Consider the following 12,039-nt stretch of genomic DNA (forward strand, 5'->3'; position numbering starts at 1 on the left):
CAGCCTGGAGCAAAAGAGCTCAGGGACAGAGCCCAAGCCGAGTTCCAACCCCTGCCTCCCCAAACCAATGGGACCAATGTATAGGTGATTCCAAACTGAAAAATTCCATCTCATATCAGAATCAATAGGGTCTCTTGATTTTTATTTTAAAAGTGACTTATAGGTTCATAAAATAGGGATAAAGCAGAAGACAAACATGCTAACTTTGTTGTTTCTGTGATAGCTGTGTGAACTCCTAACTATTGAGGAATATGAATTGGATAGCTTAAAAACTGCTAATGAATGGACAAAGCTATGAATTATTTTGCAAAGCTGGTAGATATAAACACCATTACTGATGACATATCTATGGATATTAAGTAATAACTCTGAGCCAGGGATAAATTTTCCTTCACCTACCTTAAAAGTATCAGCCAAGATTTCAGCACCTCGTTGATTTGTTCTTTTGGAGAGGCCCACAAAAAATTCTCTGCCTACAATAAATGTCATAGAATATAATGAGTGGGTGGCCACAGTGACCATGTACTATTTCTTTATCTAGATAATGATTTTAAAGCATCACACAGGTTTCTCTTGTCACAGAGGACAGCTCCACTAAAAAGATCCCTGAACTACTTACAAAAATGAACTTTTTGTGAACTGGGCTTAATTATAAGTCCTGTTCAAATTCATAGAGACAGAGAGTCAGATGGTAGCTTCCAGGAGCTAGAAGGAAGGGTAAATGGGGAGTCATTGTTTTATGGACAGAGTTTCAGCTTAGAAAGGTAAGAAAGTTCTAGAAATACATGTTGGCAATAATTGCACAAAAAGGGAAGGTACCTGTGAACTCGATGCTTAACATTTATAATCATAAATTTTGCTATGTATATTTTGCCACAGTAAAGAATTAACTTTTTGTTTAGAAATAGTGGACTCAAGCTAAACATTAATAATTTGTAGTTAGAAATGATGAGTAGCCATAATGACAAGTTATTGATGCTGCTTTTTGTTGTCACCCTCAAAAGGCGGTGGAGTACTGGATGGTGAAAGGAGTCAAATGTTGTTTTGTATAAAGATCACATAAGGCCCAAAGAAACTGTGCATAAAGTGTACATCAGTCCTTAGTGCTGAGTGATCTCCAGGTCTCAATAGTTCTGTCTTGGGCTGGGAATATGGCCTAGTGGCAAGAGTGCTTGCCTTGTATACATGAAGCCCTAGGTTTGATTCCTCAGCACCACATATATAGAAAACCAGAAGTGGTGCTGTGGCTCAAGTTGGCAGAGTGCTAGCCTTGAGCAAAAAGAAGCCAGGGACAGTGCCCAGGCTGAGTTCAAACCCCAGGACTGGCAAAAGAAAAAAAAAAAAGAGTTCTGTCTTTAAAATGATGCATGTACTTATTGCAAGAACCCATCTGCAAAAGTGAAAAAGTTTAGGAAGATGGAACTTACTTCCTAATTGACTCTTGTGGAATTCTGCAATTTTTATTTTTTTTATTTTATTTTTTTTTTTGGCCAGTCCTGGGCCTTGGACTCAGGGCCTGAGCACTGTCCCTGGCTTTTTCCCGCTCAAGGCTAGCACTCTGCCACTTGAGCCACAGCGCCGCTTCTAGCCATTTTTCTGTATATGTGGTGCTGGGGAGTCGAACCTAGGGCCTCGTGTATCCGAGGCAGGCACTCTTGCCACTAGGCCATATCCCCAGCCCCAGAATTCTGCAATTTTTATACTCACCAAAACAAGTGATTTTTAAAGTATAGGAAAAGAAACAACTATAATAGGGTTAGACAGCACAAAAATGTAGGATTTTTAGCTTTCCATGATTTTTTTTGGGAAAAGACGTTCAAATTCATGATGCCTCGTAGCATTGTAAGGTAAAAGGAGACCATATAGAATAAATTATTTGACAAACTTTGCAAAGGCCATACTTTCAATCTTCATACACTCTATAAAATGGACATATAATGCAGGTCAAATGATGTTAGGATAAATTTCAAAATCTTGTGCTATTGGCAGACATAAAAGTCTTTTGTGGTATATTTAGAATGGTTTTGGCTTTTTTTTTTTTGCAATGGTTTGATTATGTTGTCCTATATGAAAACTCACTGTACAAAAATTAAATTTAAGGGCTAGGAATATAGTTCAGTAGAAATGTTCTATTTTATAACCCAGGAATGGCTATACAAGTTCATATTATTATTGGGCTTTAAACAGTATATACATATTTTATAACTCAGTTCTATGTACTTTGTACTTAACAAAAATAAATAAAAATGGACATAAATTGTGTCTGTTCTAGAGAAATGGGCTGAAGACATTTTTTTTTTTGCCAGTAGCTGTTTACCTAACTGACAACTTTCCCAGCAGGAGCTGGAATTGGAAAGCAGTTTCCTTCTGTTCATTTCCTGATACATTATTAATGAAGTTTTGCATTACAGAAGGAAGAGGGCAGAGAGCAAAGAAAAAGTGCTACAGATTTTCTTACCTAACTCCTTTGAATCCAAAGGCTGAGTACTAATAGTTGTATAAAAACATACATCTTCTTGTTAATTATTCTTCAAACACTGTGTACATTGTGCATGTGACTAATACTCTATGAATTGTACACTTAACAATGGCTCAAAAAACTATTTATTTACTTAAGTATCTATTTAGTCAGTCCTGGGGCTCAAGGCTAGCACTATACCACTTGAACCACAGCATCACTTCTGGCTTTTTCTGTTTATGTGGTACTGAGGAATCGAGCCCAGGGCTTCATGCATGCTAGGCAAGCATTCTTCCACTAAGCCATATTCTTAGCCCCAAGACCAAATTTTAGTTATATATTTTATTGCAGTGAAAGAAGGAAAGAAGCAAAAAAGAAGGAAGGAAGAAAGTTTTAGAAATAGGGACTGGTGGAAGCAGACAGTAGATGTGATTGAGGTGCCAAGCAGATAGATGTCCCAAGAATATCTAAGTGTATAAAAAAGAAAAATTCTTTCATTTACTGATATTACAAAGTTGATGTACAGATGGATTACAGTTATATAAATCAGGTAATGAGTACATTTTTTGACAATGTCACCTATTCCCTTGCTCTCTCCCAGCTTTTCCCTCTCATTACCATTTGCAAGTTGTATAGTTCATTTTCAACACAGTGTCTAGTGAGTACTACTGCTTCAATTGTTCACCCTTTGTTCCTCCAATTCTGTGTCATCTCAGTTTTGAAAGAATTATGAAAATATAAACTTCCATACTGAATGGAACAAGTAAACAAGTCTACAGTGAGTATCAAAGGTAAGCCTCAAAGTTCAGTGTCTAATGATAAGATAGGGCAAAAACATCAGGGTTGAAATACTGTGGAAAGGCCTTTGGCCAAAGGGAGAGACTCATCGTGTGAATGTGTCCTTACACTCAGCTTTGCTGTGCAGCAAAGGTGTTAAAATAGCTAGGTGGCTGCAAATATAGCTTGTTTAAGCCATATATGTACTTGCAATAATTTTTTTCTATATCCCTGGATTCTGGTAGAGAAGTGCTATATTGTGCAGAAGTGTGATTTAATACATCTAGCTTTCCACAAAAGCCCATTTTCTGAGAGAAACAGGCTGTTGTTCTGGGCTGTCAAAAAGAATAAAAGTGCCATCAATGGGAGACACAAAGAGTATTCTAAGGAGAACTTGCTGGACAGATTTAAAGAATGCGTGAGTGTGCTTGGGCACAACCAGAGTGAAGAATGCAGCGTAGGCTTCCTTGATTGCTTGTTCTATGTTCTGAGGGCTCAATGCATATGCAGACCAAGCCCCAGAGGCAAGGCCAATGTGCCACCACAACTCCACCCCATGCAATTCCCACAATCCATGTTTAGAAGGACACTCCATGGGGGTGGGGAACACAAGGGCCTCACCAACAGGCCCTTAGAACTAAATCAGGAGGCACTAAACTCTCATAGAATAAACTATACTCCTTCTCTTTTTCCTCTTCCAGGAACATGAATTATATTCAAATATAAAAAATACAGTTTTTAAAAAATACCAGAACAAAAAATGGTTATGTTTCAATATATACATGGGACTCCATGAATTTATATCAGCAAAATATTAGACTTCCAAAAAAACTGGATAGTTTCAGTAGGCTCTGTGGGGCTACTTTCCCAGATCCTCTTCTGTTTATGGTACATTGGTGAAACAAGTATGTATGTTTACCATTTAGGGGAAAACAAATGCTCACTACAAAAAAAGTGCTATTGATTATCTTGCTCTTCATTTTAACTGAAATGAATGTAGGGAACCAGATTTTATATAATAATCATGTGATCATAGTCAGAAAGATCAAATGGCACAATTACTATCTTTTTTGTTTAGTAGCCATCTTATACTGATGATAAAAACTGATTCTGCTAAGACCAATAATAATAAATGCATTTGTATTTTGTTGGGTTCTGCTATTACACATCTGGCATTAAGCCAAATCAATTTGCATAGAAATTTATTTGAATTCATCTTGCCATCTGGAGGGAAAAGTATTTGTAAATGATGTTAATCTCAAATTAAGAATCCTTTAAATAGATAGTCACACAGTGGAAAACTATGTAACTCATAAACTCAATTATAAAAGAGCATAGTACAGATGGATAATATTTTTGTAAATTATGTATACCAAATAATGAAAGAAAATGTACCACCCAAATATTAAGGCGTGATTGAATGGAAGGTTACTTCTTCTTAAAATTCATTGTACAGTTCTGTACTTTTCAAATTCCCTTCATTAAGCATGTATTACTTTGGCAATTGACAAAAACAACCCCTATGATGAAGTAATGGAGTGTGAGTCAGGCATTAGAAATATTTGGGGTAGAAAAAAGGGCAACTCTACCTGTGAATAAGACATCACCACCATCTAAAGTTGCATTTTCATCTTTCATTTCTACTATATTGAGCTGAAGCTTTTCTAATGCTTCTTTCATCATGTCCACCTGTTGAGAATAAAATGATTTTGGTTAACAAGCTATTATCTCCTAGTTAGAAAATCAACTGTCTACAACTTCTGACCACTAAATCTCAGTCCCATGTGCACACATATACACACACATACAAACATACATGTAAGGGGTTAACATACATACATACAACACCCTCACTCTCATGGATACAGGGATGTATGTATTATACAGTATAAGTAGTCATGATTTTTTTTTTTTTTTTTTTTTTTGCCAGTCCTGGGGCTTGGACTCAGGGCCTGAGCACTATCCCTGGCTTCTTTTTTGCTCAAGGCTAGCACTCTATCACTTGAACCACAGTGTCACTTCTGGCATTTTTGTATATATTTGGTGCTGAGGAATCGAACCCAGGGCTTCATGTATTTGAGGTAAGCACTCTTGCCACTAGGCCATATTCCCAGCCTCTACTAGTCATGATTTTGTGTGTGTGTGTGTGTGTGTGTGTGTGTTACTGTTTTGAACTCGTGACCATGCTCTTTCTTGCTCAGCTTGCTTTCTATGCTGGCACTTTACCACTTTTTTCATGTCTGCTATCTGGCTTTTGTCGCTGGTTATTTTGGAGGTGCAATCTAGTGGGACTTTTTTGCCTAGGCTGGCCTTGAACTGTGAGCTTCTCAATTCCAGCTTCCTGAGTAGTTAGGCTTGCAGGATGAGGCACCAGCCTCTGTTATGGTTGTGATTATTTTTAAGAAAAGGAATTATCTGTTAGGAATTGCCTATGTTCTCTTCTAGTCTAAGCTTGTTAATAGTACATTTTTTGTTTTTGTTTATTTTTTGCTAACTAGTGAGGGTATAGCTGGAGGCTGACCAGTTAGGACAATGTAGAAGGCTGATCAGTCGAGGAAGATGGAAAGCCTATCACATAGTCTTCCTGTCCTTTCCAGAAAGCACAAGATTTGATTTTATATCAGTGAGAATGATACACAGACAAAGTAATAGTAGAGAGATTAATAACTACTAACTTGAAATGTTAACTTATAAGACAGTTGATGCTTTATATTCAAATATTTCCTAAAATGCCAAAACATCTAAGACTTCTCTGTAAATCTAAACTGTTATTGAGCTTTATCTTCAAATAACCTGATTTCTTGTTATTTAAAGCTGAGTTCCCTAGGGATGATTAACAAATTCAGTAACTGCAATGAAATCAAAGAATATTGGAAAGGTTAGTCCAGGGTTTTTAGGATTTTAGATGTGTGTAAAGTATGAAGATATTCTGGGCTAAATTAGGGAATGCTTCTAATGAGGCTTACTTCAATTTGACTTAACTTTTTTTTTTTTAAGAAATAACTTATTTTATTTTTGACAAAGGGTCTTGCTACATAGCTCAGGCTAGCCTCAAACTTCTCATCCTTTTGCTTCAACCTCCTAAGTGCTAGGATGACAGTCATGTGCCATCATGACTTATTTTAATATAAATATTAAAAATATAAGGCTAAGCAAATGCTCTTCAGAGCTTATATTTATTTGTATGTGTGGTGGTGGTGGTGGTATATGTGTGTGTGCTTGTGTTGGTCCTGGGGCTTGAACTCATCGCTTGGGTGCTATACCTGAGCATTTATGTTTTTCAAATTGAATATATGTGTTTGTACACACACACACACACACACACACACACACACACAGAGTCTTCAACTGCATTAAAAAAAATCTTTTCTTTCTGGTATTAGAGATCAAACCCAGGACGTTGTACTTGCTAGGCAAGCATTTTGCCAATGAGATTCATCCCAGCTCTATCTGAGTGTTTGTGCTCAAGGCTATTAGCTCTACCATTTGAGTCACAGCTTCATTCCCAGATTTATTTTTTTTTTGGGGGGGGGTGGTTAATTGAAGATAAATGTCTCATGGATGTTTCTTCCTGGGCTGGCTCTGAACTGTGACCCTCAGATATCAGCCTCACAAAAAGATGGGATTACAAGTGTGAGCTACCAGCACCCAGTTTAGAGCTTACAATTTAATTTAGGTCCTTCCAGAAGTTCAGTAGAAGCAATTTAAATATTTGTGAAGCTTCACATGGTAAAGACCTATGTTTGAGAGGCTGTGAACAGGGTTAAGAGAAAAACAAAAGAGATCACATCACAAAGGGCAAAGCCGGTATTCCTGCCAAATAACAGCAGGCCGAGTACTGGGCAAACTGTCATGGGAGAGACATCAATGTAGCAAAATCACTTCTAAAGTAATAAAAATATGGAAATACCTTGACAACAAGGCTGACATTCATGCACTCAAAGCCATTAAAGAGAATACAAAATAAAATAAATATATCCTCTCATCCTTGTCCTGGAACTCATGTTAAAATTCCACAAACCAGAATGACTCAGAACAATAAAAATTATTTCCATGGACAAAATGGTCTTGATGTTGTACTAAATACATCCAGTGGCCTCTTTTAATAGCAGAATAGGTTTTCCTATGTAACAGGGAGTGGAATCGTTGCTATAAGCATAGCAAAGGAGCAAAACAACATTTTGCAGGACTTGGGCTCCTGTGAACCCAGCAAAATACACAAGTGATTGATCCCGGGAACTCTGCTTGAGTCTGTGGAAAATTCAGAGCTTAGAGAAAACAGTCACCTTTTGTTTCTATTGCTAATAGTGCTGTTTCTATTACAAAGAACCATTACAAAGATTATGAGGGATTCAGCAGTAACATTGATTTTGGTCTGAAAACTTCATCTGTAACTATGGAACATCTCAACTCTGAACTTTATTCAACCCTTGAACTAAAGAACAGAAAGAGGGAGGCTGCTATATAGCCGTTTAATAAACACTATTTTTTTTTAAAGTTCTGTGTCTTTTGAAATTAAATTTTTAGTGGATAAAATGTTTGTGGCTTCTTAAAAGTTAAAACAGCTGTACTGACATGAAAACACTGGCTTTTGTGCAAAGGTGGTTTTTTCCTTCTATATTCAGTCTGATCTATATAAACAAGTCATCAGGATAGGTCCATACCACAAATGTGCACCATATTGTATTACTTTCAGGGTAAAGGATATTGACAAGACTAAAAAAAATTAAATGTCAAGTAAACAGTTTTGAGAAGCACGAGACCATTTGGCATCAAATTGGCAAGGCTAACCCCAGGGAGATTTCTGGAGAACAAATGAGAGGGTGGACCCTGGGCTGTCCATTGAGAACTACATGCTCTTGGCCCAGAGGCTCCAGTGAAGCACTGAATATAGCTGCAAACAGGCCCAGCATCACTCTTGACATCCAGGCTCAAAGCCAGCCAGCTATTCAGGCTGTTAGAACATTAAATATAACCATAGAAGTGGGAACTTTTGCAGGAAAAGATCCAAACCATGAGCCTTCAAGAAACTGTTAGCTCTGTGGTTACACAGACATGGCTAATGTTGACTTAATTAACTTTTGAGAGGATAAAAATGACCAAACAACACACCCACTTTTCAGAGAGACACTAACCCTACAGAGGGGAACTTTTTATAACTCAGAGGAACAGTTAGAACAAACAGTATTAATTCCAAAGGCTGAGATAAATGGTCACTTTAGCCTATAAAACTAGAAAGGATAGGTAAGAGAAACAACCTTAGAGTATGAACGTATGATTTTTCATACTTTTTTCTTTCTTTTTCCTTTCCTTTTTTTTTTTTTTTTTTTTGGCTGTTATTGAAACTTGTAGTCATTACCTCAAACTCTTGTTTGGTTTTTTACTCAAGGCTGGTACTCTACCACTTAAGTCATACCTCCACTTACAGCTTTTTAGTGGTTAACTGGAGAAAAGAGACTCAGACTTTTTTCTTCCAGGGCTGGCTTTGAGATCTTCAGATCTCAGCTTCCTTAGTAGCCAGGATTATAGGTATAAGCTACCAGCATCAGACCTTCCTTCCTTTTTCACACAACATGCACTTTGATCTCAGTTTAAAAAATTTGATATTCTTATTTAGTTTTGTGGGGTCTTTTGTTTTGTTTTGTTTTGTGGGTCATGGGGCTTGAACTCTGGGCTGGTGCTGTTCCTGAGCTCTTCAACTCAAGGCTAGCGTTCTACCACTTGAGCCAGAGCACCACTTCTGGTTTTCGGGTAGTTAATTGGAGATAAGAGTCTCATGGCCTTTCCTGTCTGGGTTGGCTCTGAACTGCAAGCCTCAGATCTCAGCCTCCTGTGTAGCTAGGATTACAGCCATGAGCCACCAGTGCCTGGCTTCTATTTAGTTTTGCTTCATTTCCCCCAGCCCCCCTACTTTTTATTACAGATTTCTTCCTTGGTCATAGTGGCTTCAGACCACCTCTCCTTTCACTTATCCAATGTATACTTCTTTCACTTCAAGAAGTCATATAGTCTTGAGGTAATTATCTTTTCTTTCTCTTTCTCTTCCTCTCCCTCTTCGCTTCCTTTTCTTACTTTCTTTCCATTCCCCCTTTCATTCCCGTCCTCTTCTTTTCTTTTCTTTCTTTGAGTAGTAATGGTAATATATATATATATATATATATATATATATATTGGAGTTACATATTCACCATTCACTATACTAGGGAAGTCTGTGAAATGACCTTGGATTGTTTAACTTTTTGAGCCTCAGTCTGCTCATCTTTGACATGTATGTTTAACCTGGTATGGCACCATATACTTGTAATTCCAGCTACTGAGGAGGCAGAGACAGGAAAAGGATAAGTTAGAGAGATCATAACTCAAAAACAAAATAGAAACAAACAACAGGGATGGGGGTGTGGCTCAACCTAGTAAGCCAGGGAGTTCAAGTACCACAGAAAATAAAATAAAATAAAATAAAATGAAGTGGGTGTTTATCCTGATAGTACCAACATCATTAAGTACATGTAAAGCTCTTAGTAGCTAGAACTGTAATTGCATAGTAATTATTAAATACTACTTCCATTATTTTGGTGAAATACCAGCTTTGTGTGTGCACATCAGCAGATACTTTTGCTATGAAAGTGACCCACCAGAAAAAAAGCTGTTGCTTTTTTATTTTTTCACTTGGACAAGTTTCTAGTGTTTTACTTTTGACGAATCCCATCTGTTTCCCAGCAAACTGCAACTACCATCTTTTCTGAAAACCCAATGTAGAGTTACAGCACTACACTGTAGACAGATTCAGATTTGAATTGTTTGAGTTTTATTTCTTCTAGCTACTGTAAGTCATCAAGATGAGGAACATGTTTTGTGTAATCTCTGTTTTGAACAGTACCAAGTAGCAGGTGGGCCTGTCTGATAAGATGTTTCATGTGTTTCAACCCAGTATCAGCCAAGATGATAGAGCATGAGTGGGTTACAAAAACATCACCATTCCAAAGGACCCCATCAGCCTAAACAATTCCTTCTCAGAGACCAATATCTAATCTCTGTGGGTTTTTTTTTTTTTGACAGTACTACTAAGGTGTAAACACAGAACCTCATGTTTGCTAGGTGGGGCATGGTACCACTGAGGCTCCAGCTACTTTTTTGGCTACTTTTGGGATAAAGTCTTGCTTCCTGCCTGAGTTTGCAACTGGACTATAATGTATTTATTTAGACTTTTGGTCATTGCTATCTCTATTGAGATACAGTGGTGTGGACTTTTCAGTCCAGGCTAGTCGGAAACCATGATTCTTTGAATCTTAGCCTCCTCTGTAATTTAGGATGACAAATGCACACCACTGAATCTGGCTATAGATTAAGATGGATCTCTTAAGCTTTTGTGTTTGAGCTGGTCCGGAATTGTGTTCCTTCCATTTTCAGCCTCCCAAGTAGCTGGGATTATAGGTGTGAGCCACCAGTGCCAACTCAAGTCTCTGTTCTTACCTTTCTTGTTCATTTTCCCCCATCTTTGCTTATAACTCTCAATTTTATTCCCTCATTTGTCCTTTCATATTGTCATCATCCTGTCTTATCATTTCACTCTTCTTGGGACCATCTGGTCAGTGAAGAATACTAGGAATTTGAATACTGGATCTATAACTTAGCCTCTTTCAATGTGTGCCCTGACCTCCTGGTAAGGTTGCCTCTCTAACAGCGACTGGGTGAGTAGTAAAATAATACATGGAAAGCACCTAGCTCACTGAACAGCATATTGTGCTCAAAATCTATAGTTGATGTTGTCCTTAATTAACTTTGTTTTTGGTTGGAATTCTCACTACATTTCAAAAAGAAAAAAAAGACAAACATGGTCCTTTAGTACTAAGTAACACACCTTTAAAACTCAATTCTCTTTTTCTTATTGCAAAATCTCCTTTAAGTCTAAATAAAAAAAAAAAACCAACAAACAAACAACCTTTCCCAACTTTCTGTAATATGAGGTAAAAGAAATCAAATATAAAACTTTATACAGTTTTCCCAGGAAGCTATGTTCATAATACTTTGCAATAGTATGGTAATTAATTTAATAGTCTTTCCAGGCAACATTTACCAGCTGAGCCTGTCCAAAGTTAATTTTTGCTGTGTATTTTAAATGATGCCCATTAAAAATGTCTCCAATCTTCACCCTGAGGCGGAAGAACAGCTCTGTGCTGCTGTTCCAAAGGAATATGCTTTCACCTCTAGCAGCCAAGCCGCTTTCCTGAGCTGCTTCTGCTAGGTGGGCTGCTATGTGTCATGACTTCAGATAAGGCCCTCCAGCTGGCCCATGTTTGTCTGGTTTATTACAGTCACCCACAGTTCTTCCATGCACTGGATGTGCTGCTGTCACCTCAACAGAAGTTGCCATAGTTTGGACCAGGAATGCTCTCCAAAGGCTCACAAAGATACAGCCTGGTCCACAGCTTGTGGTGCTATTTGGAGGTGGTGAAAGCCTTCATGAGGTAGGGCCGAAGCGGGAGGTTTTCTGATCACAGACGGTGTGTCCTTGAAGATAATGTGGGGATCTCGCCCTTTCTTTCCTGTCCCAGCCACGGAGTGAGAGATTTCACTCTGCCACATACTTGCACTATGATGTTCAAACTGTGAGCCAAAGTAAATCTTTCCTCTCTTTAAGTTGATTATCTTAGGTATTTGTTACAGTAACAGAAAGCTGACTAACATACCAGTTTTCAAAGCCTCCATTTTCCAAGTGCCTTTTATGACTTCTCACGTTATGAGCATTTTAAAACAATATTGTCATCCTATCCAGTTAACAGAAGCAATATGGCTCAGTTGGCAGC

The 12,039-nt window shown here is 37.8% G+C and overlaps 1 protein-coding gene across 1 annotated transcript in view; it reads right to left on the reverse strand.

Annotated features, from left to right (window-relative positions):
* The window catches only part of Ddah1 (dimethylarginine dimethylaminohydrolase 1), a 146,687-nt gene that overhangs the window by 34,282 nt on the left and 100,366 nt on the right, over nt 1-12,039 (reverse strand). Inside the window, exons 2-3 of the mRNA XM_048351690.1 lie at nt 4,825-4,924; nt 400-473 (exon numbers count right to left, since the gene is read on the reverse strand). Of these exons, the coding sequence (XP_048207647.1) occupies nt 400-473; nt 4,825-4,924 (174 nt within the window). The remainder of the gene's footprint in view (nt 1-399; nt 474-4,824; nt 4,925-12,039) is intronic.

The sequence above is a fragment of the Perognathus longimembris genome, chromosome 7, assembly GCF_023159225.1.
Source record: "Perognathus longimembris pacificus isolate PPM17 chromosome 7, ASM2315922v1, whole genome shotgun sequence".
In the NCBI taxonomy this organism is placed as follows: Eukaryota; Metazoa; Chordata; class Mammalia; order Rodentia; family Heteromyidae; genus Perognathus; species Perognathus longimembris.